Source organism: Pituophis catenifer, unplaced genomic scaffold (genome assembly GCF_029215685.1).
Source record: "Pituophis catenifer annectens isolate HBS135680 unplaced genomic scaffold, rPitCat1.0.hap2 SCAF_2, whole genome shotgun sequence".
Taxonomy (NCBI): Eukaryota; Metazoa; Chordata; class Lepidosauria; order Squamata; family Colubridae; genus Pituophis; species Pituophis catenifer.
The window spans coordinates 61,148,958-61,175,645 of NW_027256882.1; the positions used below are offsets into that span (position 1 = coordinate 61,148,958).

General features: G+C 40.2%; 2 protein-coding genes across 5 annotated transcripts in view; one reads left to right on the forward strand and one right to left on the reverse strand.

Moving 5' to 3' along the window:
* Window positions 1–557: 557 nt before the first annotated feature.
* Window positions 558–8,861, forward strand: TRNT1 (tRNA nucleotidyl transferase 1). 3 transcript variants are annotated; one of them, XM_070933568.1, is made up of 8 exons: window positions 558–645; window positions 1,011–1,170; window positions 3,506–3,699; window positions 4,830–4,968; window positions 5,808–5,934; window positions 6,423–6,616; window positions 7,374–7,627; window positions 8,012–8,861. In XM_070933568.1, exons 2-8 carry the CDS (start codon window positions 1,011–1,013, stop codon window positions 8,258–8,260), a joined length of 1,317 nt encoding a protein of 438 aa, XP_070789669.1. In that variant the 5' UTR covers window positions 558–645; the 3' UTR covers window positions 8,261–8,861. The 3 variants fall into 3 exon arrangements, with proteins under 3 accessions (XP_070789669.1, XP_070789670.1, XP_070789671.1); XM_070933569.1 differs by lacking the exon at window positions 558–645 and adding an exon at window positions 704–779; XM_070933570.1 differs by lacking the exon at window positions 558–645 and adding an exon at window positions 860–879.
* A 5,247-nt stretch (window positions 8,862–14,108) lies between these two features.
* The window catches only part of CRBN (cereblon), a 35,153-nt gene continuing 22,573 nt past the window's right edge, over window positions 14,109–26,688 (reverse strand). Inside the window, exons 7-11 of one of the 2 annotated variants that reach the window (XM_070936864.1) lie at window positions 19,993–20,077; window positions 19,122–19,237; window positions 18,166–18,230; window positions 16,834–16,965; window positions 14,109–15,451 (exon numbers count right to left, since the gene is read on the reverse strand). In XM_070936864.1, the coding sequence (XP_070792965.1) occupies window positions 15,268–15,451; window positions 16,834–16,965; window positions 18,166–18,230; window positions 19,122–19,237; window positions 19,993–20,077 (582 nt within the window). In that variant the 3' untranslated portion in view covers window positions 14,109–15,267. Of the gene's footprint in view, window positions 15,452–16,833; window positions 16,966–18,165; window positions 18,231–19,113; window positions 19,238–19,992; window positions 20,078–26,688 lie in introns of those variants that run through there. The other variant, XM_070936865.1, reaches the window with a different exon arrangement.

Genomic DNA, 26,688 nt, shown 5'->3' on the forward strand with positions numbered 1-26,688 from the left:
AGAGAGAGAGAAAGAGAAAAAGAGAAATAAAAGAGAAAGAGAGGAAGGAAGGAAGGAAGGAAGGAAGGAAGGAAGGAAGGAAGGAAAGAAAGAAAGAAAGAAAGAAAGAAAGAAAGAAAGAAAGAAAGAAAGAAAGAAAGAAAGAAAGAAAGAATATACCCACATATATTAAAGATAAAGATAGCCTTAAAGATAACGACTGGAGTCCTTGTTTGTTTGTCTTTCAGACACAAGCAAAATATCAATTTAGGGAGCCCTTTTTATGTCAGGGAAAAGCCCTTGAACGCAAAAGGCCTCACTTGGGAGCGAAAGCCCTAGAAAAGCCCCGCACAGCAATAGTCGAAGTTACTCCACAAGGCGGCGAACGATCCGACAGCCCGCTTTAAAAAAGCGCGCACAGCTGCCGAGTAAAGCTTCGCGGTCTCGGGCTGGCCTCCAGACGGATAATAGCGCCGCCCACGAGTACGAAGGACGCCGAGGACGAGGAGGAGTTACTCCGTTGTAGCGCCGGCCTCCTATTCGCGCTTCTGGGACTCCCACCCTTCCTTTCCCTTCCTTTTTGTTTTTTCTGCAGCAATTGGCGCTGCGGGGCTGCTGGGTCCGCATGCTTAAGCCGCGGTGACACCCTCTCCCCCAAATTCGTTGGTGAGTGAGACCGCCCTTTCTGTCGCCAGCGCAGGTTGACCAGCAAAAGCCTTGCGAAGAGAAAAAAAAAGGGGGGGAATGGGGCTAAAACGCCCGGCTTGTGCGGGGATTCCTTGCAGGCCGCGGAAACCGAGGTTGGCGTGAGGTTTTTTTTTTTCGGTGGCTCACTCCACTTTTGCGAATGCCGTTCCTAGCTGTGCAAAGGGGCTTTGTCCCCACCGGCGGGACACCCACGTAATTGTGCTATATTTCCCGGTTGTCTGCCGGGCCTCTGGGGCTGTTTGCACCATGCTTTCCTTGCGTGTTCATTAACTCGTGGTTTCGTTTCGTTGTGTGTGTGTGTGTGTGTGTTTTCTTTTTTAAAGATGTGGAGTCATTTCGTTCTTCTGGGCTGTAAAGCAGCTGAAATCCTTGCTCCCCGCAACAGAGTAGGGCTTGCGAGCTTTTGTCGGAATTTCAGAACCATGAAGATAGAGTCATCCGACTTCCAGTCCCTGTTCACGCCAGGACTGAAAGGCATTGCAGGTATAGGTGCTTCGTTGGCTTGGGACCTGAGCTGGGACTGAGAACCTGTGGCCCTCCAGCTGTTTATTTGTTTATTTATTTGTCAACAAGTACATGGAAACAAGTAACAGTATAGACATAGACACATGAAAAAAGAATTGGCACAAATAAAAGGATATAAATAAGCAAAACATAGCCATAACCACATAGAATGATTACATATAAATGGGGACAGTAGGACAGGGACGGTAGGCACGCTGGTGCACTTATGCACGCCCCCTTAGGGTCCTTTTAAAAAACATGAAAGGTCCACGGTAGACAGTTTAAGGTAAAAGGTACTAGAGAGACTAACAACAGGATCAGGTAGAGTGTTCCAGACATTAAACTACTTTATTTCTTACAATCAAGAATGTTTGCTTGAACATCTACTCCGAGTATCCCTTACCGTTATTGGGTATGTCTACTTTAATGAAAAGAAGAACTAGGGGTGACATGATAGTGTTCCAGTATCTCAGGGGTTGCCACAAAGAAGGAGTCAAGCTATTCTCCAAAGCCCCTGAAGGCAGGATAAGAAGCAATGGGTAGAAACTAATCAAGGAGAGAAGCAACCTAGAACTAAGGAGAAATTTCCTGACTGTTAGAACAATTAATCAGTGGAACAACTTGCCTCCAGAAGTTGTAGCTGCTTCAATACTGGAGGTTTTAAAGAAGTGATTGGGCAACCAATTTGTCTGAAATGGTATAGGGTTTTCTGCCTGAGCAGAACGCCCTGAGCAGGGGGTTGGGCTAGAAGACCTCCAAAGTCCCTTCCAACTCTGTAATTATTATTAGATTGGTTTATTTCTTCTTGGTGATATAGTTCTGCAATACCTGGGGGAAGGCTGGTTTCTCAGCCCTGTTTAGTACTAGAATTCCTGATAAATTGTGAAAACAGTAATGAACAAGAACTTGTGATTTAATACTATTAGTGCTTCTGTTTCGCTATGAATAGTAATTATTTTATTCCAGTAGTAACTTCAGCAATAAAATACCTCATGCTGGTGCATACCAAGATACCAACATAAACTAGTAGATTACTCTCTTTTGCACTGGAATTATAACAGTCAGATTTCTTTTAACAACTGTGTTCAAAAGGCTCTACAATAGTGTTTTTCAACCTCTGCATGTGGATGCTCACTGGAGAATTCTGGGAGTTGAAGTCCACATGTCTTAAAGTAGACATGTGTTGTCTTACCTTAAAAGAGGTTGAGAAACACTGGTCTACAATAGTATCTGAATGACTTTCTCACGCATTTTAAACACAGTTTCCCAAAAAGTACTTATCCATGGGCCACCAAGACATACACATTTCTCTCGCAAACTATCAAAACAGATTGAGATTTTTAAGAATTAAATGTAAATTTCATTTCAGGACTGCAAACGACTCCTGCTGACTTTTCAGTTGCATTATTCATTATTTAATCCTTTTCATTCATATCTGAGAGATGGGTATATCAAACATTTGGACACTGTTTCCAATGCAGTGTCATGCTACTTGTAGACGTTATATTGAACTACATTTATTTGATTTCTGTTAAACTGAGATTTTTCCAGACTTTTGCTGAGGTAAATTTGGAGAGATATTTTTAAAATGCTTAATCCAGACATATAATTTACATGAAGTGTTTCATTTTACAACATGATTTGGATTATTTGGCTGCTTTTGTGATTTGTTAGGATGTGTCTGCCTAAGTAATATCAGACATACCAAGCACATGTTTGTATCAATATTAGAAATATGGGAAGACCTGACGCTTACTGTCATTTTATGCTTCAGTGATACAAGTGAAAATATGGACCACTTCTGTAGTATTTGATTGGTCTTAATCCTGATCAAGACTACTCTGCATGTGGTGTAATGCACATGACTTTTTGAAAAGAAGAAAAAAATCTTCAATGATATTCTTTTTTAAGTTACAGCACAGAAATAAGAGATTTTTAAAAAGCTAAACTATGATTTAAATTTTCTCCATCTATGAGCAAATGTCTTGTTCAGGATGGGGCACATCTGCATGAGTGCATGCACACACAGGCCAAAAGATAACCAAATAGTGTATAAATAACATATTTTGTAACTGAGCCAATGAGGCACCATTCTATTAAATTTACAAAATTAAATTGAGAATTAAAAGTTAGGTTTAAAGCATTATCTTGGGCAAATCTAGCATGAGGAATTCCACATAAATCAAAAGCCATCATGCTATAATTTCTAAATGGTAATTTCATGTACCATTTTTACTAGTAGAGTTAGTGGGACTGTCCATTTTGTCGTCTTCAGATTTTTTTCTCTTTACATTTTTCCCCATTCTACTTACAGAAATATTTGATAAAGAAAATTATGAACTAAGAATAGCAGGAGGTGCTGTAAGGGATTTACTCAGTGGAATAAAACCACAAGATGTCGATTTTGCCACTACTGCAACTCCTAATCAGATGAAAGAAATGTTCCAGACCATGGGAGTCCGTATGATCAACAACAGAGGAGAAAAACATGGAACCATCACTGCTAGGGTAAAGGGATTTTGCAAACTTAAAACTTTTAAAATAGATAGAAAAGGTATTTTGGAAGAAGAGGAGCTTCTATAGATTTATATTCCTAAGGTTATAAAAAAATAAAGTCTAAATTGTCCTCATGTTGAGCTTGAAAGCTAGCAAATATACTTTAGGTTTGCTTTTTGTTATTCATAAATAGAAAAATATAGACATTGTTGCAATGAGGCAACCTTCTTTTCCCTTTCCCATAAACCCACTCATTGCTGGCTGACTATAATATCAGCAAATGTTGGAGAATATTAGAAAATAAAGAAAGAGAAGTGGGCTGTATGCAGAACATGACAATATCATCAGACTCTCTGATGATTCTTGCTTGCCATGAAAGATAGCTCTACTATCACATGTCTTGGAACTGCCACCCTCCCAATGGCTGGTCACTATATTTTTTCACCACGATGTCTGGGAATTGCCAGAAAATGCCATTTTGGAGAAGAAAGACCTAGAACACTATACCCAAACTACAGGAACTTGAGACCCATGGGATAGGATGAAATGCCTCTGAGTCCAGTTGTGGCTAAGTCATTGTCTCCAGTCCTACAAATTAGAAGCTGATTTAACCCAAAACAATAATCAAAGCATTATGCAGTACATGTTTTTGGCATTCTATGGCATTTATAACTATTTTTAAAAGTTATAAATTTGAAGAATAAGAAATGTACTTGAGTGGAAAAAAGATGAAGACAATTAGCTTGAATGCTGAGTGGGAAGAAATTCCAGATAGGGCATTGGGGCAAATGGAGACAGACTTGAGGGGTGATTGGATGAAGGGAAATACTGTAAAAAGAAGTGTTGTCTGTTATTTATTTTAAAAAAATTATATGGCTACCCAACTGACTCAAAGTAATTCCAGGTGGCATACGGAAATAAAACTCCCAATACAAAACCCAATAAACCCCCATCCTCAATTATAAGCTATAAAAGGAGAAAAAAAAAGGGGGGGGGGGAAACAGGCAAAGGAATGTTTTCATGCAGGAAACAAAATGGATGTATGGATTTTTTTTTTTCCAAAATTGCATTCTATCCATCTAATAAGAGGTTTTAAAAGGGATTCTGATAGCCAAATGAGGTGGGTTTTTTTTTTGCTGCAGCTCCATGATGAGAACTTTGAAATTACCACACTGAGAATTGATTTGCATACTGATGGGAGACATGCAGAAGTAGAATTCACAACTGACTGGGAAAAAGATGCAGCAAGAAGAGATCTCACCATCAATTCAATGTTCCTAGGTAAGCTATTTTTCCATTTTAAAAGATGGCATGGTGGGTCCTCCTATTTCAACTTTATCTCTAGTGGTTCTAGGTTTAGGCCTAAGTAGGAGTTGGAAGCTAACTGGAAAATCATCTCACCTGTTTATGTCTTAAGTTCCTGGAACGAAAAGCTTAGTTCAGAACTTAATATAAAATTAGTGCCTAATATTTTTTAATTTTGGCCTTCTAAAGTGAATGATTCACCCTACCATCTACCATGATTGGTGGTAATCTTGCTCTGGCCTTGTTCAAATGCTAAAGATGGAGTTTCAGAAAGTGCCATTTTAAATGAAGTTCTAAGTACTGTATTTTTGGAGTTAAGACGCACCGCAATATAAGACGCACCTACCTTTTTTGGTGAGGAAAAGAAGAAAAAGAAATCTCCCTCTGCCTCTGAGCAATTTTGCCTCGTTGCAGCAAACAGCCTGCTTTACTTTCATTTTCATTTTCAGCATAGCTTAATTAGCTCAAGGAAAAAAAAAATCTGCTCCAGCAATTTACCTCTTTGCAGCAAGCAGCAGAGCGCTGCGCAAAACAGCTGAGAGCAAATCAGCTGAGAGTCAGGAGGCCCATCCAATCAACTTGTGCTAATTAGGCTGTGCTGAAGCTGAAAAGAGCTGTTTTTCTTGCTGTTTGCTTGCAAGGAGGTAACTGCTGCGAGGCAGAGGCCAAAGGGTGGGGGCCAGTGGGTGGGCGTGGCTACATTCGGTGTATAAGACACACCTAAATTTTCACCCCATTTTTGGGGGGGAAAGGTACATCTTATACTCTGAAAAATATGGTCATTTCTGTTAAAATATGTTTCACTTGTTTGATAGGTTTGGATGGCACTCTTTATGATTACTTCAGTGGTTACGATGACTTAAAGAACAAGAAGATCAGATTTGTAGGAGAAGCCAACCAGAGAATAAAAGAAGATTTTTTACGAATTCTACGCTATTTCCGGTAAATAGCTTTATATTTCTACATGATAAGGGCACAGGCCAGTTTGCAGAGAACTAAAGGCTCTTTTGTTTATTCCTTAATTACACTTCACTTGGAGAGCACCTACAGAATTGTGACTTCTTGGTTTGTGTATGGTACTCAGTATTAGTGGCATTTGGACTTCAAATCTCTTCCCTTTCCACTTTGGTGCACAGTTTGCCTGAATATATTTCCACCATATTTATAAAAACAATTTTATTCCAAGTCCTTACAGGGACCACATTGACTTAATGTAGTGTGAATTTTGCTTGAGTGGGAACACTTTGGCATATACTGGTATATTATTCTGCCATCCTATCCAGTTCCAAAATTCTTGAAAATGAAGTTGCAAGTAGTGGGGTTGGTAATGTGATGCCTATAATTCTATTAAATGAATTTTTCATTCATTTAATTTTCATTAAATAAATTCCATTAACTGGAGATTATCAGACTGAAATTCTTTTCCTTAGATTTTACGGGAGGATAGCTGAAAAGCCTGATGACCATGATGCCCCAACTTTGGAAGCCATCAAAGAAAATGCCAAAGGTTTGGCTGGAATATCTGGCGAAAGGATTTGGACGGAATTGAAAAAAATTCTTGTTGGAAAATATGCAAATCAACTCATGCATCTGATGTATGAACTTACAGTAACTGATTATTTAGGTAAAAAACTTAATAGATGTTAATTCCTATACAGATGTGAATATTGGAGGTAGATAATATCCCAAATGTGCTTTTTTCCAAAAGACAACTGGACTTTCTTGGTATTTTTCTTTTCTTTGAAAATGGTTCACTTCTCATCTAAGAAGCTTTTTCAGTTCTAACTGACTGGGTGGGGATTTTATTTGGGACAACCATTACCTCGATAATTGAGAATCTCCATAGAGAGATAGAGAATAATATTTGAGTGACATATCCTTGAGTAACCAGTTACATCTTCTATTTTTCAATAACTGGGGCATAGTAATTGTCCTTCAAGATCTTTGAGTTCCTCAGTAAACCTGGCTTGAGAATTTTAGAAACTGAAATCTCAAAACTGCAGGGCTCCCAGATTTGAGAAGGGCATATTAACTGCTGAAATGAGTTTAATCCCTGCATTACTTAGGACAGTGTGGACATGCTATCTGGGGAATTCTGGGAGTTGAAGTCCACACAACTTTGCCAGTTAGAGCATTGGGACACTACTGTTGCTTGCTAGATCTAAAAAGCCTTGAATCTGCAGCTCTCTTCTACATTGGTTCTATAGTGGCAGGGCCCTAGAGTTTTGATTTTGCCATTATTTGTAATGATACTGTTGGCCATTCTGCTTGTCTAGCAATTCCACACACTGCTTTGTTAGTAATGTTAGTTGATTTCTTGTCGCTTTCTAATAGTTAAGTTATCTTATTCTCAAAACCCTTCTTTATATGTATCCCCTCAGGATTACCTGTTAATGGGAACTTACAGGAGTTTGACACAGTCTGTAAAAATGTTCAGAATCTCTTTCCCAAACCAATGACCATTCTAACGTCATTGTTAAAGGTTCCATGTGATCTTTCAAAACTGGATTTAAGACTGAAACTATCAAAAGATGAAAAAAACCTTGGACTATTTCTGTTGAAGCACAGGAGAGACTTGACCAAAGCTTCTGATACTTCAATGCCTCTTAAACCGTACCAGGATTTCCTTTTAGATGTAAGTACATTAAATCTCTTCTGGATAATTCTCAATTTTTGTTCAGCTTTTTATTTGATCTGTTGGGAGCCATCTTTCTCCTCATTAATTCATCTCAGATACATAAACCAGGAGTTAGGAAGAAGACTTTGAGAGCATGAATGCTGACTCCTTAAATACAGACTGGGTTTCCCTTTTTATGTAGCCACAAACAGAGCATTTAATGTATAAGCACCATAAAAAAAAAAATTCTGTACTTATTGTTTTTCAAAATGGTACCAAGTAAAGCTTGAACTTTAAGAAGATTGAGGATTGATCTGGTTTTGAAGTGTTTTGTGTATAAAAATAGTAACTTGACCATGAATGCTTGGTGCTCAGATTTCTCATTTTCTTGTATTTGTGAAGGCAAGGGAGTCTTCTGCAACATCTAGAATCCATGAACTTCTGAAGTACCAAGGAGAAGAAGAACTTCTTAAACAAATGCAAGAGTGGTCTTTACCCTCTTTTCCTGTAACTGGTCATGACTTAAGACAAATGGGAATCTCATCAGGAAAAGACATTGGACCCCTCCTGCAACAATTACGTGATCAGTGGAAAAAAAGTGATTACCAAATGAATAAAGAAGAACTGTTAAGCTACGTAAAGAAGGCATGAAAGCAAATAGTGATGAAACTGAACAATTTTGTATGAAGTTCCACATATTTCATTGGGTTCATTTTTATTTCTGAATGTTAGGATCATTTGTATTTCAGTCCTAAAACATTAAATAGGGTTGTTTTTGTGTCCATCTGGTAATACACGAATAACTTTCATATGTTTTTACTCAACTATTAAATAACCCCAAAGTTGTATGTAGATTGTTCAAAAATATTATTTGGATTGAGTTGACTTTAAAAAACAAGGGAAATTAATTTAAGAAAATCCATGTTTATCCAAAAATGATTCCCATCCATTCAGTGGGGCTTACCCTTAGCAACCATGTATTATCTTGAACCTCAGAGTCACAGTTTAGTCAGACCAGATACTATCAAGCATTATCATTTCACTGAAACTCAAATTACATTATGGATAACAACCTCAAGTTTTAAATACTGAAAAAAGATTACTTGCTATTCAAAACAAGCTTTTAAGTAAAAGGATAGTATTTCTAATATTTAAATTGAGTTGGGCACTTTTCGTTCATTTTATTTTCCATGGGTCTGAAAAGATTCTGAGAACTAATAAAAATTGATTTTTTAAAATACAAATTATACAATGGCCCAGCTTGCCTTATTTTTAACTTACATGTTATAAAAGCCTATAATGGTTTTATAAACTGATGCTATATGTTATATCTAATGTTGCAAAATGAGTTACTTGTTAGCGTTCCAGAAAAACCCCCAAACTCTTAAGTAAAACGCTGAAGCTTAGTGGGATTAGTTCTTGGCAGTGTATTTAGGATTTCAGTGAAAATTTTCTTACTGGGTTGATGAATTTGGATAATGACAGAAGTTTCTATCCACTAGGTGGCAACCCTACCTATGGGAGCCAATTTTATATTACGAACAATATAGTACAGAAGATAGCTCAAGTGCATGCTGAAAGATCTCTGGGTGATAATTAGTTCCAAATTCTAATTTCAAATTCTCTGAGGGAGATGGACATTTTAGAAATAGGAAATATAAATAAATATGACTTTTTCTTCAGTTTGGACCTCATGAGGGCTAATTTCTAATAATGGAAAAATTAATATTTAATTTGATCATAATGCTGTCAGGACACCCTCTAACTTAAGATGTATTTTATCCTATCTACTGTATTTTGTATTTTCTCTATCCTTGCTTCTGAGAAATGGTAAGTTCCCTTAATTCTAAGTCAGTCCATCAAGGACATTGAGGAATATGAGCATTGGAGGGTATAACTCTAACCCTAATTGTATTGTATTTTTTTTTGTATTTATTGAATTTGTATACCGCCCTCCCGAAGGACTCAGGGCGGTGAACAGCCATAAAAATAAAACATGGAAGTACAAAATTTAAAATAGAGATAAAACAAATTAAATAAATTTGGCTGAACCATATTTAAAACCCCAATAATTTAAAACCAAATTTAAAATTCCCATTTAAAAGCGGAGAAGTTTAGGTCAGGCCGGCTTGCTGGAATAGGAACGTCTTAAGCGTGTGACGGAAGGTACGCAGATCCGGAATCCTCCGTATCTCGGGGGGGAGCTCGTTCCAGATAGTAGGTGCCCCCACAGAGAAGGCTCTCCCCCTGGGGGCCGCCAGTCGACATTGTTTGGCCGACGGCACCCGGAGGAGCCCCTCTCTATGGGAGCGTACTGGTCGGTGGGAGGCTATTGGTGGTAGCAGGCGGTCCCGTAGATAACCAGGTCCTAAGCCATGGAGCGCTCTAAAGGTGATAACCAAAACCTTGAAGCGCACTCGGAAGACCACCTGGAGCCAGTGCAGCTCGCGCAGGAGGGGCGTTACATGGGAGCGCCACGTCGCTCCCATCACCACCCGCGCAGCTGCACTCTGCGCCAGTTGGAGCCTCCGAGTGCTCCTCAAGGGGAGCCCCATGTAGAGAGCGTTACAGTAGTCCAGACGGGAGGTGACGAGGGCATGAGTTATAATGGCACTGAAAAATGTGATATACTTGATCTTCACACTTAATGACTGCCATAGCATTCACACGGTCACCTGGTCAGAGTTCGGGTGCATGGTAACTGGCATGCATTTACCATAGTGGCAGCAGCATCCTGAGTTCACACGATCACTATTTGCAACCCTCCGAGCAGGATTCACTTAATAACTGCAATGATCCACTTAATCATGGCAAAAAAAAAAAAAAAAAGGTAGCAAATTGGACACAACTCACTTAACAACCGCCTTGCTTAGACGTGGAAATTCTAGTCTCACTTGTAGTCGTAACTTGAGGGCTGCTAACTCTTGTAGTTCCATGATACGTTTCTGCATCCCTTAATCTGGAAAGTTAGAGACTTGTTTGTTTTTAATTTGCTTTTCTTCCGGAATTCACTTTAAATTGCATGTTATAGATGTTACCACTGTCATTGATGGCGAACCTTTTAGACACCGAGTGCCCAAACCATGCGCGCATGCCCAAAGGTGTGCGGGTGCGATCTTGCGCATGCGCGGACATGCGCAGCAGAGACCCCAAAGACCAGCTGGCCAGCGGGAGACGGGGCATCCCACCACCGGTAGCATGGCAAGAGGTAAGATCTTTTTCTTTTGTGAGCTTGTTTCATCATTTGCAGAGAAACAAGCTCACAAAAGAAATGCCACGGAGATCTGACCTGGGGTGATGGCACGTGTGCCAGCAGAGAGGGCTCTGCATGCCAGAGGTTCGCCATCATGGCATTATGCTATTGGGATTGTAGGAGTTGGTTGACATGACAGTTTATCCTGCAAAAAGTTTCAGTGTATGTTGCTCTAAATAATGGAAAAGCTTGAATTTGATCTTATTCAATTCTGGAATCAAAATACATAATAGATGTGGGCATTTTGTATATGGATCGCAACCTGAGAAAGCCACGGTTATGGTTGGATTGCAGGTTGATTGTTACAAGTCTACAGTATTTACGGTCAGAGACCCTCATTTACTGACAGAAACACAAACTAATACAAAAGTATAATTAGAGATCTGAGCACAATAGGCCAAATCGTTCCTAAACTTCGCTGTACACTTTTGTGCTGATACGCTGTGTTTGGTTTTCAACAAACATGGCACTGCATTATGGCCAAACAACTCCACTTTGGTCTCATCAAAGGGCAGTGTTCCAGACATCTTGTGATTTGTGCAGATGCAACTTTGCAAACCTAAACTCTGCTGCCATGTTTTTTTAGTTTGTTTGGCAACACTTCCAAACAAATTCAAATAAGCAAATTCAAATAAGGAAACCATACTTGTTCAGACTTTTTCTAATTGTACTGTCATGAACTTTCAACATTTAAGATGTTTTAGAGCAGGGGTGTCATTCTGGTGGCCCACGGGCCAGATGCGTCACATGCAGGCCATGCCCACCCCAGCTCCGCAAAAAAAATTGTGATATGTCAAGTTTGACACTTGTGCTATAGAATCTCAGATGTAACTCTTGGGATTTTTTGCAAATTCTCTGAGCATTGCACAGTTTGATCTTGGGATGTATTTGCTGGGATGTTCACTCTTGGGAAGATTGGCAACTGTCTTGAATGTTTTCCACTTGTGAATAATTTTCCTCATTGTTGAATGATGGACTTTACATTGTTTGGAAATGGCCTTATAACCCTTCCCAGATTGATGGACAACAACAGTTGCTTCTCTTAAGATCATTGCTGACGTCTTTACTCTTTGGTATTGTAGTAACACACACCTCAATGCTGGAGACCAGCAAATTCAACTTCAGCTTTTATACAGGTAGTCACGCTTTCTGATGATCAATTGATCAAGGGCACTCGATTAGTAGCTACTTAGCCTCTTCATATCTATGGAAACAGTAAGGATGTACTTAGTTTTTTCACACATGGCTTCTCCATTTTACCTTTCTTTTTGTAAAACATGATGACATGGTGTAATATGTTGTTATATTTACCTACTTTTAAGAAACTGCTAAGGAGCAGATGATTTGTATTACATCCTGAATTTTATGATTTTTGATTGTACACTATTCAGCCATAGAACTGAAGCAAGTCAGTTTGAAACAAGCAATACTGTATCTTTATGAAAGCCCATGACCTATGATAAAGCCCACAAAGCGAAAATAACGAATTTCTGAAAATAAAATTCAAAAGGTAAATCGAGGTGAGTTTTAAAAACATACAAGTAGAAATAGTTGAGAAAAGTAGAAATGGGAAATAGTACCAATTGAGATTAATAGAATTTAGATTCGATCTAAATAGAATTTAGTCATGTGAAGCTCTTTAAAAAGCTGGTGGCTTCACGCACAATAAAAAATGTGTGATTCTCTCAGCCCTTGAAATTTCATTTGTCCTGCATTTTATTTTTTCATTTATTTGTATCTGCGGTGGCACAGTGGTTAGAATGAAGTACTGTAGGCTACTTCTGCTAACTGCCGACTGACTGCAATTTGGCAAATTGAATCTCACCAGGCTCAAGATTGATTCAGCCTTCCATCCTTCCGAGGTGGGTAAAATGAGGACCCAGATTGTTGGGGGCAATAGGCTGACTCTGTAAACCAATTAGGGCTGTAAAAGCACTGTGAAGCGGTATATAAATTAAGTGCTATTGCTATCCTGCCTTTTATTATTTTTACAAATAACTCAAGGCAGCGAACGTATCTAATACACCTTCCTCCTCCTATTTTCCCTACAAAAATCACTTTGTGAGATGAGTTGGGCTAAAAAAGATTGATTGGTTCAAGCCACCCAGTTTGCTTTCATAGCTAAAACAGCATTAGAAAGAACTTAGTCTCCACTTTGCAGCTGATGCCTTAACCACTATAGATCCAACTGAAAAAATATTGATAGCAATATACAAAGTTATGAATTTACTTGAGTCAAAAGGAGAATGCAAGTTCAATTCAGACATAGTAATGCTATTAAGGTACTACTAGTTTGAAAGCCACAAATGTCTGATTTAGAAATTTAATAGGAATAAACGATGTAAAAGTACTTTGTTGAAATCACAGCAGCTTTCATTTAATTCAGTGACCATAATAAAAAAAATATTCTTTTTTATTCTCATTTCATTTGGTTTCCTTCCAAGAAAAAGATGGTTGGTTAAAAAAAAAAAAAAAGGACAAGTGACAAGCCAAATCGAAACTTTTTATGATGCAGAAATAAATTTTCAGATTTGAAATCTTATTGGCACTGCTTTTAGAAAAAAATAAAGATGCAGATATTTGTAATGCTCCTTTAGTTTCTGCAGTAAACTCTCAAAAGAAAAACAATTCATTTTATTTTATTATCTGTTTAAACACCTTTAATTTCCATTTTCTCCCCTTTCCTCTAATTTTTGGAAATCCCACAATACATATAAAACAGAGAAACTGAGCTGATAAGAGAAACCCATTTAATGGCTCTATATTGAAATTGTAAAGCATATGCCCTGCAGAATTAATTGGGAAGACAACAGCCAATTTCACAATACTTTGCAATAACTTGAACTCATGCTTGCTTAATAATTAGAATATGCTATTAGTTTATTAATCTTAAATCTATCACAAACTGAGGTAAGACACATAATAGTCAACATTAACTAAAAATTGAAAAATTACTTATTCATGATCTCAATAAATTATATGAGGGTCCAAGTATTTTTTTTTAGAAAGCCTTGCTTAAACTCATATTAAACTTAAATCGCATAAAATTTAAGTATAACTTCAATCTCTGGCCTTTATTTGTTGCCATTTTGATACAAAGGCCCAACCCAGGGGTGTCAAATTCAATTTCATTGAGGGCATATCTTTTCAACTTATACAATAAATGCCATCTTTAAAGTTAGGGGTTTGCTTCAAAATAACAACTTACAAGGAAATGTGATGGGTATGTATGAAATTACCAAAATGTTTCAGCAAAGTTTTTATTTCAGCGAGGTAACTCAACACATATTATTAACAAGCTCACTACATATTCCTATGAAACAAATCTGATACCTGTGGATTTACTGAAGTGCAATCTGAAAAAAAAAACATATTAAATCTTTATTCCTTCTTTTTTGGCACCTATTTCTATAATATCTCCTGAAAACGAAGTTTCTATCGGAAGCATTATTACTCTACAATCCCTCAGGTTCAGATAAGAAATTACAAAGAGTAGTAAGCTGTCTGCTGCTCTCCAATACCAAATATATAGCTTATGAACAGCTGCGATGCCAAGTCCCTAAGACATGTAAAAAGATACATAATGCTTCAAAACGTTTAAATTACAAACTTTTGTGATATGATTAACTGAAATGTACTGGAGAGATTCAATCTCGAAAGAATCATATCCTTTATTATGCTGCTAGAGGCATAAACAACTATCCTATATTTCTACTTTTTTAAAAAAAGGAAGTCTGAAAATGCCAAATGAGTGAAAATCCTGTAAAGGAGATAAAGCAAACACAAACAGCCTGGCTGGATTTCATTTTAACCAAAGAGCTGCATTCCACAGATTCTCTGAGCAGCAGGCTTCAATGCGTGCTTCTACAGTAGCTAGAGTCTGATCTTAGGCAGCTGAACACTCCTTTGAGAAGACTGGGTCTCTTTGTCTTTTTAAGGCTTATTGAAGCAAATGCTAGTACCTGTAAACTATTTCATACAGGTAGCAAACAGGTATTCTAGTAAATTCACCACAATCTACAGGAAAATACCTTAAAACAGCGGGCAATAGGTTATAGCTATCATTACGCACACTTTTAAGTTATATAGTCTTCATGTCACTTCTACTCAGTTTTAGCTCCTCAACAACGCTAGATGTCTTCTTACATTATTAAAGAGCACCTGTAAATCTGAACTGTTCAATTCGGCACATGCCAGAAAACATGAAACTGCCTGCGTTTTCTCATGTTCCGTTTTGCATTCTGTACATCTTCAAAATATTAAATTTTTCAGGGCCTTCGGAAACAACAGTGCCTTTTTTGTGAAGTTCAAATATATGAACAGATAGATCCCAGAGGCGGATTTTAATACTTTTCTCTTCAAGACACAAACTGCTTTTAGTTTGTTCTGTGTAAAGATGCCCAGATCAAAGGCAAAGCAGTAGAGATCTTTCTTGCCCAGATTCGTTCTCTTTTTCTGGAATTCTTGGCAGCAAAGCAGAACGGGTCAATCCCCAGAATTTTTGAGGCGACAACTCCGTCTTGGTGGCAGTAAACTTCCAACCCATATGGCTTCCACAGATCTTACACTGAGCTATAGTCCATGCGTATCTAGAAATGGATAGCATTTATGTTAGCCTTTATGATTGACAAATATATTTACAAGGCGGCAAAATGTTCCTAACAGCATATAAAGCAGAGTTCAAAATATGAATATTATAGCATTTAAAATAAGGAATTCATAGCAGGCTCATTTGCATAATGGCAAAACTGAATGAACAGTAAAATTTCAGAAATGGCCTCAAACTGCTTTGTCCAGGATTTTTCTAAAACACAAACCAGAAACCTATTCTAATATAAAGCATCAGTTTCCTAAATGGCACTATTTCTAACCAACTGACATTCTAATAATATATGGGGATTGAGAGTACTTCCCCATAAATGTCAGAATTGGTTAAACCACATATGGTTGGCACAAATTAAACATGTACTTGACTCATAAAATTTTTTATGATGATTTTTAATAAAAAAAAAAAATCTCTACTTAAGAGAAACAAGCCAGGCTGTTTGTCCTTCCCTTCTGTCTATACTCGGCACTGAGGAGATGGAGTTAATGAACTTTCCATTTTCTTTCTATTTACATTTTAATACCTTGAGGGCTGAATACCTGCAAGGCAGCTTCTGCTTCATTAATGGAGAAATAATGCAAAATGGCACACTGAAGGTACACAAAGCAATAAGCCTTGTCTGGACTCCGTTGATTGAAGAATTTAAGATACTGGGGTCAAGGAGAAGAGCCTTCTCTGCCATGGCCCCCTGCCCTCTGGAATATTTTGCCTCCTGAGGCGAGATCCACTTCCATGTTTCTGGCTTTCCAGAAATGCCTTAAAACTTGGCTCTGCCAGTTGACTTGGGCCCCAATGAGGCACACTATGCTGGAGGTAATTGACTGAGTGAGAGACAAACATCTACCCCTGTACTATCCATGCTCTTGGTTTAAACTTGTTATTTATTTAGATATTGTTAAAATTAATTGTAACATTTCTTATACTTTCATATCTATCTCTAGCATTTTATATTTCTGGTGCTTTATATCAGGGGTTCCCAACCTGTGGACCGTACGTGGTTTGCAACGGGGACATGGAAACGACTGGCAAGCACACTCATACGTGTATCCTCACTTGCTAGAGCAGAGGGCGAGCACGTGCGCTTCATTTGTGTGAGTGGAAGGCATGCGTGGATGCCACTTGCGAAAATGGAGATGCACACGCATCTGCGCTTGCTGGCTGCTTGTGTGAGCCATCCCCTCCCCCCCCCCGCCGGTCCGCAAAGCCAGAAATGTTGGGGAACTCTGCTTCATATTACCATAAGCTACCCATTCAAAATAGTGAGACGAACAGCATAAACATAAAATAAGAAAATAAAATAATAAAATAAAATATAAAATAAATTAAAATAAAATAAAATAAATAACGAATTTAAGTAAGACTTACCCAGGAAACCAGCTGTGGTCTGTGGAAGATCCGCCATTCAGATTCAGATTGCTGGCCTTGTAGACAGTAAGGGTCTCGTGCACATAGCCATGAGGATTCACATAGGCTGCCATAGGTCCACATAGGGATAAACTACAAACAATTATAAAACATGATTATGGCAAAAGCACAAAAGTGAACTATTTCTGAGAACCGTACCCCTAACTAAATATTTTCTTTAACATATAACTGCCAAGCTTGTATCATCTGCATCAGGAGAGACTAAGCAGACTGTAGCTTGGTAAGAGCCAATATTATAAGCAAGATTCCATCAAGATAAAGACACTGTAGTTAAATATGAATTCCTTTATCTAGGAATTAGTGAGACTAGCTACCCTAGATAGATTTGAGTTATCTTTAAAGGAGGTAGTACAGAAACTGAGGTACTTCTAAATCCATGTTTACCACCTGAGGTTCAAGCAGGCTTTATAGGTAACATTCCCCCCCCCAAAGATAGTTGGTTTATTAACGTAATTCCAAAACACAACCTCTTGGTCAAAATCATAATTGATTTAGTAAATCCAAGGATGTACCACTAAGAAATTTCCATGGGAAGATTGGAGATTGGCTCAGAAGCTACAAGTACAAAACATTGTGTCCTATAGGACCTGCACTGGATGCTAATATCCAAGCAAGTCAAGTTCAAGGAGCTCACGATGACATATCAAACCTTATTGGCAGCCCCGAAGATGCTCCCAAAATGGTTTCAGGGCTGATGCGTTGATTGCTTTGGGGTTGTAAATTGGAACCCTGATACCAATATAACTTCAAACCTAAGTGGGATGCTTTCTTATAAACCTCTACAACAACTGAGATTAAGCAAGGAAAACCTTAGCATGCCTGCTCTTGTGAATAATTCACTAGGCAGATACTCAAGGCAGGCTATTTTAGACACTGGATCCCAATTGTGGAATTCCCCCCTTCCTTAGTCACAATTTTCACTACTAGCTTCAGGTCCTAACCAAGACTTTTACTGCATTATTTCATGTGTAGCTATTATTTTTGTGGTCACATTTCAGTTTTAAAATCAGTAATGTTATATTGATTTAGATTTTTATTGTGTCCTGGTAGGGCTTATTTTAATCTGAAACCTCATGACCTGAAAACAGCTAAATGTTTTATGAATTAATATACATTACTCAACTCCCAAACATCTGTATAATTGCTAGTTAATTATTTTACATGTTTTTGTCTTTATTAAAAGGTATCCTTTTTTCCCCAAGAAGCTCATGATGGCATATTATATGAGGCAATGCAAACGAAGAGATGTACAAAGTAACTTTAAAATCTCACCTGAATATTTCATTTTTAGTAGTTATTTCTGTATCTTGGCAATGCTTACAGCAAAGAGAGGTACACTACAAACAAAAAGGCAAATGTTATAGAGAAAAATAAAACTGAGATCAACTTTTTACTTATAAAAGATTTTACATATAAATTGCCATTCTATAATTCAAATAACACTAAGTATTTAACTACTGTATTTATTAATTTAATTTTATCCCACCTTTATTACATTATAAGTAACTTAAAATGGTAAACATACCTAATACTCATTCCTTCTCCTGTTTTTGTACAACTATATTAATTCTTATACTATCAAGATAATATAGACAAATAAACAGGGTTATATCAAGTTTAACATTTATTCAAATTGAAATCACTGCAAAATATATGTTTATATTATGGAATATATAATTCTTGCCAAGTAGACTAGAACCAGATGACTGAAAAATTATTTCAGTAAACATATAAATTGTTTTTGGAGGGGTATCTTTCTATTAGAATTAATATTATTGTCTGGAAATAATCCAGAAATACATGGTAATCTGTGTTCCCACCCCACAGCCCCCCCAACCTTTTGGTAAACTAAATGCAAAATTTTGGTCTGCTCTTCAAACATACAACCTGATAAAAGTAGTTTTTTGGTTTAATGAGAAAAGAAATGAAATTGCACGTGTACATGGTTCATATGTTCAAACTATCACATGAAAGCTAAACCATCATTGGGTAGAAAAGTTTAAATTGTTAATTTAAGAGCCTTATGCTGAAACTGAAATGCATATCTTCTCTGAACAATGATCATACCTGTAAAAGCTAGAACAATTATTATTTTGAATAGTCAGGACACAATCAGTATACTGGATTATTGTTTTCAGCATACATTTCACATTTAAGCCTCCTCAAAAGTAAGTCCCAATAGGATGTATCTTTTAAGCATAACAGGACTAAAGGACTTACTCACTCACTTTGTTCATAATGTCTAGTTCACAGCGCAGTCGCTGAACAGCACTACCAATTTTAAGCAGCTGAATTCGCAAAACATCATCAATTGGTAGGCATGCTGCAACTCTATATGAAAAATCTGAAATAAAAACAAGGTTCATTCTAAGAGAGACAATAGACTTAACCAAGCTACATTTAGGCAGAGTACTAAAAATAAACTGTCACTATTCACAATTAACTTCTCTTAACTTCAGATCAGCTGGAACAAATCAGATTACTTTCTCCAAGTAGATACTAACTATGCTTAGTTTTATTACAGTTTGCATTCTATAAATGTAATCGTATCTCAAGGAATAATATAATTATAATAAGCAAAATCTGCAATTTTGACAGTGTGACGCTACTGCTCTTCTCATACAACTCTATAAAGCCACATTACACATACAGCAAATTAGGGCAAATGTATAGTAATAACCAGGTTAAAGAAAGGAATGACAAATTGGTATTTACAGTGATAGTTCTTGGTTCATTACAGCGTTGTTATCTGCACAGCTACATAAAGCTGTCCGTTCTTCTATATGATTTCCCACATTAATGGAAATGCATATTGTAACTCAACAACTATAAGCTGCAACACACAAGATACTGCAAGTGGTTGCCACACAAAAGAGTAATGTGTAGCTCTGCTGATGTTTCCCCGATGTTTTTCTAACAACTTGGATAGGTGGGTGCAATTTTACCTCTTTATATAAAAGTCACAGTAAATATACAAAGCTGCAAAAGGCTGCTCTGTAACTCAGTTGTGATGTAGGATCGGTTAAATAATAAACCAACAAACTGATCTGATGAAGACTTTTACCAACAATAAAACTTATTATTTAATAAATAATGTACCTATTGGGTTTTCTGGAAGGGATTCATCTTTAAGATTTTCATCCCACTCATGAAGCTGTTGCTTGACTCGTTCCATCAAGGTTTCCTTGTGTTATAAGAAAAACCTAATTTAAACATAAAAACTTCTTTTTTTGTTAACAAAATAAGAAAAAAGGAATCGTCGAGAAAAAGTGTTTCTCATTAGAACTGCAGTTTAAGCTCCTTAAAACTAAAATACTATATTTTGAACATTGGGAGAAATATTAACAAACAACTTTAAGACAAATCATTCACCAGCAATAAGGACCACTTCCTCCCTTGTTTGAAAAATTCAGGGCTGGGAGCTTTGTCCCTCTTCCAATTACTTGACACAAATCTCTACTGTATGTATGCAAAGGTTCGCCTCCATTGATAGAATGGAGATGAAGTTGGCCCTTGATCATGAATAGGATAAACTGAGTGGGCACAGCTGCTAGTCCACAGAACTTAACAATGACTTGAAATTGGGCATTGGTCTTACCTTAAATGCCAGATTTCTTGAGGGGGGTGACATTGTCCAGATGAGGGTTGTATCAGTCGGATCTGATGCTGGCTGAGTCATAATTTTTGACCACTCCCCTTGCTCCGCCCCTTTCATGCTCAGTTTTGACGAAGGAAGGCCACCAGAAGTATCTCCAACAGGAACCACCGTTATCAGGAGGAAGTAAATCGGTCCAACGGGACAACTGGAAAAAAACTACTGAACAAGAACAATAAACTGTACAGGCACTGAGACAGAGGGAGGGGCTGGACAATGTCACCCCCCTCAAGAAATCTGGCATTTAAGGTAAGACCAATGCCCAATTTCCTTGATGAGGGTGTGACATTGTCCAGATGAGGGACATACCAAAGATTTGGCTGTCTCAAGGGCGGGATGTCGAAGGGCCTGGAGAGACCCTCGCACAATGCACCTGCTGCAAAACCCTCCTGCCAAATGACGCTTCAGCAGAAGCAAAGGTATCTATCTTGTAATGACGAATAAATGGCGAGGGGGTAGACCAGGTGGCTGCCCTACATACCTCCTCAAGGGAGGCCTGAGTCGCCCAAGCTGCTGAGGTAGCAGCACTCCTAGTGGAGTGGGCAGTAATGCTATTGGGAACAGGAATCGCCTGGGCCTGATATGCCGAGGCGATGCAAGCCCTGATCCATCTACCAATTGTGGCAGAAGAGACTTTGAGCCCTAGGGAGCCTGGCAAAAAGGAAACAAACAAAGCCTCTGACTTCCTGAAGGGAGCAGTCCTTTTGATATAAATCTTTAGGGCCCTCCGTACATCTAAGGTATGCCACCTTCGTTCCAAGGCATGAGAGGGCCGGGGACAGAAATTGGGCAAAATAACCTCTTGGGCCCTGTGAAAGGGGGAATTAACCTTGGGAATAAAGGAAGGGTCCAATCTCAAAATAACTGTGTCCGGCCGGAAAACACAGAGATCCTCCCTAACTGAGAGGGCTGCCAGCTCCGAAATGCGACGGGCTGAAGTTATGGCTATAAGGAAAACCACCTTAAGGGTGAGAAAGCGAAGGTGAACCGTGCGGAGGGGTTCAAAGGGAGTCTCAGTTAAAGCGTTAAGGACCTTGGGCAAATCCCAAGTAGGGTATCTATGAATCGAGGAGGGCCGCAAGAGCCTGGCTCCTCGCAGGAACTTTTTTATCACAGGGTGCTGAGTGAGTGGTCGGCCGGATGGACTGGACAAGGCCGTAGACAGAGCCGCCACATGTCTCCGAAGGGTACTATGGGCCAGACCACGGTCAAACCCATCTCTGAGGAACTCCAAGATCTGGGCAGGTGAGGCTGAAACAGGATCTATCTGCCGGGAGCGGCACCACCTATAAAAGGCGAGCCAGGAGATATTGTAGAGTCTGACTGTGGATTTACGTCTGCAGGCTTGAACAATGTGAATCACCCTATCTGAATAATTGTCCTGCCTTAGACGGGCCCCTTCAAGCGCCATGCAGTCAGTTGGAGCCACTGAGGGTCCGGATGAAGAAGGTTCCCCTGACGCAGGACAATCTCGTCTGGTGGAATTCTCCAAGGGTGAAATGTGGAGAGACTGAGCAGGTCTGCGAACCACGGACGGCGTGGCCAGTGGGGAGCCACGAGGATAATTTCTGCTCTGTCGGCGATGACCTTCCGAATCAGGGCCGGAATCAGAGGCAGCGGTGGAAAGGCATAGTGAAGACCCGGCGGCCAGGTGAGACGGAGAGCGTTGACCCCTTCCGCCCCTGGCGTCGGGAACCTCGAGAAGAAGCGAGGAAGCTGATTGTTCAGGTGTGTGGCGAAGAGATCTATGGCTGGGATGCCGAACCTGTTGCAAATCTGATGAAATATGTCGGGATGAATCTGCCACTCGCTGTTGTCCACCTCTGTCCTGCTCAGGAAATCCGCCTGTGTGTTTTCCGACCCCGCAATGTGGTCCGCTCTGATGGAGAGGAGGTGTTGTTCTGCCCACTTGCCCAGGCGAAATGATTCCTCCATGAGGCGCTTTGAGTGGGTGCCCCCTTGACGGTTGACATGTGCCTTCGCCGCTATATTGTCTGTCAACACCAGAACATGACGGTGTTGCACGAACCGGTGAAAGTGCGTGAGAGCGAGACGAATGGCCTTCAGCTCCAGCCAGTTGATAGAGTTGGCGAGGTCTGATGCAGACCAACGGCCCTGAGCCACGTGTGATGCAAGATGAGCCCCCCATCCGTGAAGGCTGGCGTCTGTAGTGAGTACAAGTCGGTCGTGATTCATGAAGAGACACCCCTTGTCGAGAGAAGGCGATGTCCACCAACCTAGCGATCGCCTGACTGAGAGTGGAACTTTGACTGTTGACATGGTGTGAGCTTGGCGTTTCTTTTGAAAAGGAAGCAGGAACCACTGCAAGTGGCGAGCGTGAAGGTGTGCCCATGGGACGATCTGGACGCAGGAGACCATCTTGCCTAAGAGCTTGGATAGAGTGGCCAATGGAACTGATGGAGTTCTGCGAATGAGAGCTACTAGGTCCCTGATGTCTGACCGTCGTTCCAAGGTTAGGTAGACGGTCCCCTGGGCTGCGTCTATGATGGCGCCAAGATGTGTGATCCTGGTGACTGGCACTAACTGACTTTTTTTGTAGTTGACCAAGAACCCATGGTCGTTCAGGGTTTGAATCGTGAGGTGTAGGTCGTGTAAGGCTTGCTCTTGAGAGTGAGCCTGAATCAGAATATCGTCCAGGTAAGCCTGGATCCTTACCGGTTGTTGTCTCAGGTGAGCCGCCACCACCGCCAGGACCTTTGTGAAGACCCTTGGTGCAGATGCCAGTCCGAAGGGAAGAGCCCGGTATTGAAAATGCTTTCCTGCATAGCTGAATCGGAGATACTGTCGATGCTTTGGCAGGATGGGAATGTGAAGATAAGCCTCCATGAGGTCTATGGAAACTAGAAAATCGTTGGGACGAATCCCTTGAAGAATAGAGGTTAGTGAACACATTTTGAATCTGCGATACACTATGTATGAGTTGAGATTTTTTAAGTCCAGAATGGCTCTCCACCCCCCTGACCGCTTTGGAACTACGAACAGGATGGAATAATACCCCTGTTTCCATTGATCGTGGGGGACCTCCTCTATGGCGTGAATCTGTAGTAGGTGCTGAACTGCTTGGTTCATTAATTGACGTCTGGATTCGCTTTTGGAAGTTGGACATTGAAGAAAGCGGGTTGGAGGCCTGGAGAGAAATTCCAGGGGGAGGCCGAATTTCACAACTGAAAGAACCCAAAGGTCTGAAGATGACCTTTCCCACCTGTCCGCAAAGAGGGACAGGCGACCCCCTACTGGAGGATTTGGTAGTGAGTCACTTACGACTGCGGGACTGGCGGAAACCAGAACCCCGAAAGGACCGTTTGGGCTGGAATTGTCTGCTCCTGTCCCGAAAATATTGACGGTCCGAGGATCGATAGGATCCCTGAAGATATTCCTGCCTGGAGGGGCCTCCCTGGGGGTAGGAACGAAAGGAAGGCCTTCTGTAATATGGAGAGGGTCTTCCTTCAGCCCGTTTGTATGTTGAGGGCAAAATTTTTCGCTTGTCCCGTGTCTCTACAAGAAGAGGGTCAAGTGATTCCCCAAATAGTTTGTTTGCAGAATATGGAGCTGCAGCCAAGCGCCATTTGGCCTTAAGGTCAGCAGGCCATTGGCGAAGCCAGAGCATCCTGCGGGCTGAAACTGTAGAGGCTAAGGCTCTGGATGCAAATTTGGCTGAATTCAAGGTTGCATCAGCCGAAAATTGAGTGGCAGCAATGATTTTATTAATATCCTGATGAAGGCGAACCTCACTGGGGGGTACCCTTGCCTGTAACTGTTGAAGCCAAAGGATGGTAGTTCTATTAAAAAATGAGGCTGATGAAGCTGATTGAATTGCCCATGCCGAGGCCTGATGGTTCTTTTTAAACAGAAATTCTAACTTTTTGTCTTCTGGCCTTAGACCTTCAGAAGTATCCCCAGTTACGTATGAAGAAGAAGAGGAAAGGGCCGCTACAGGACTGTCTACAGGTGGAACTTGCAAGAGTTGAGCAAACTTTGGAGCAACAGCATAATATTTCTTATCTGAACCATGTGCAGATGCCATGGTTGCAGGCCCAGCCCACTGTTTCTTTACCACATCTATGAACAGTTGTGGAGTTGGTACATAACAAAGTTCAGGGGGGGGCTCAGAAAAAGGTCCCTGTAGTCCACCCTTTTGAGCCTCCTGCATCTCTTGAAAGTATTCATCTTCCTTTAAGGCGGCTGTTAAGCGAGCCTTATGCAATAAAGACTTGAATTTATTGGGGGGAAATAATCCTGTAAAGGCAGGTTGATCTTGGATTATCCCCTCATCATCTGATAGGTCAGAATGTCTCTCTTCCTCAAACACAAAGGCTTCACTAACTCTGGAGGCTGCAGGAGAATGAGAGCCAGTAAGACTGACTGCAGGAGAAATTCTAATACAGGCAGATCGCTCTGAAATAGCAGAGCCAGAGTGGTGACCATGAATATTGGCTGCCATTCTAGAAGCAATGGCCTGTTCAATCAGAATTCTCAATCCTTCTGGCACATTTTTTAAAGGATCTTCGGGGGTTAGCACAGGCATAGAGGATTCACCTGTTGAAGCAGCTGCAGCTGCATGGCCACCAAATACAGGAGTTGCAGGGGTCATTAATTGACTTGCAAAGGGGTTTTGCAAATTGCTTTGGTCTTGTTGAAGAACATTACCCTCTCCCTCCGAAGACCAGGCCTGGCTAACAGTTGAAATGGGAGGAGGGGGGGTAGATGGGGGGGGGGTCCCCTTACCAGGCTCAGTTGCAGGCACCTCACTAACTTGCTTTTCTAGAGATTTATGCCTCTTTGTTAAATCCTTCTCCTCAGGTTTAGAAAGGTGCTTACGTTTGGAAGTTGATTTCTTCCCAGTGTACATAGTATTTTCCTCCCCATGGGAAGAGCGATCTGCCATCTTTAGTATACTCACTGCGACCACGATGTCGACTGGAGAAATAGCTTTTGGTTTCAGTTTCGCCACGTGGTTGAAATTTGAGATGGCAACGACTCTGGCGTTAAGCACGATGGCTGCCAGGTCACACGTGAGCAGGAGGAAACTCTGCTCCGGAGGTATCTGTCTAGGCAAGCCTAGAAACGGACCTCCTCAGCGCCCCCACAGCCACGATGAGAAAAATACTGGCTGGAAATGCCACAGGGGGAGGCAAGAAGAAGCTTGCTGCCTCCCCCAAACTTGCAGACTCGTTGGTGGCAAAGCGGCAAAAAATTTTCTTTTTAAAATTGCCGCGGCGCTTCAATTAACCGCTCTACAGCTGATCAGCGGTTTTGGGATCGCTGTAGCGTGGGCGGCGGCCCGATTTGGCGATTTCCCTTAAAATTAGGGAATCGCTATTATTGTTGGTGGTATTGTGGTCTAGGGCCCCTTAAACAATCGTTGGTGGGATAGATCAAAAAAAATCCCCCCCAAAAAAGACAGGAAAAAGAAAAAGGAAAAAAGTTCCCTTTTAAAATGGGGCTTTCAAAATGGCCGCCGCCAGGAGCGAAGCAAAGCCTGCAGCTTAGGACGCTCTAGCAAGGCAAAACCGGCAGGCTACAATAGAAGGGGGGGAAAAAAATTTAAAGGGGAAGTAACAATTTTAAACTAGAGAAAATAAAAGGTGGTCAAAAAGACTTACAATTCTGTGAAATTGAACAGACCTGGGCTGTATAGCCAGATCTGTAGGAGATGTTTCTCTCAGGCCGACTGAGTCTAAACTGGGCATGAAAGGGGCGGAGCAAGGGGAGTGGTCAAAAATTATGACTCAGCCAGCATCAGATCCGACTGATACAACCCTCATCTGGACAATGTCACACCCTCATCAAGGAAATGACTTTTTTTCACCAGAAACTATAATTCATGAACTTATTCCAAGCCTTTATATGCCAAATATAAGTAGACTAACGATTAACTCAGAATGAAAATCAAAACTGAAATAGTAGCAATTTAACGCTATATAGATTATAACTCTACCAACAGAAGGAGTTTCATTTGCTGAAGACACCTTATTTTATTTATTACCGTATTTTTCAGACTATAAAATGCACCGGACTATAAGATGCACCTAAATTTGCAGAAGGAAAACAAGAAAAAAATAGTTTTTGGCCTCCGCACGTTGGATTTTTGCCCTCCCAGGCCTCCAGAAGCACTCTAC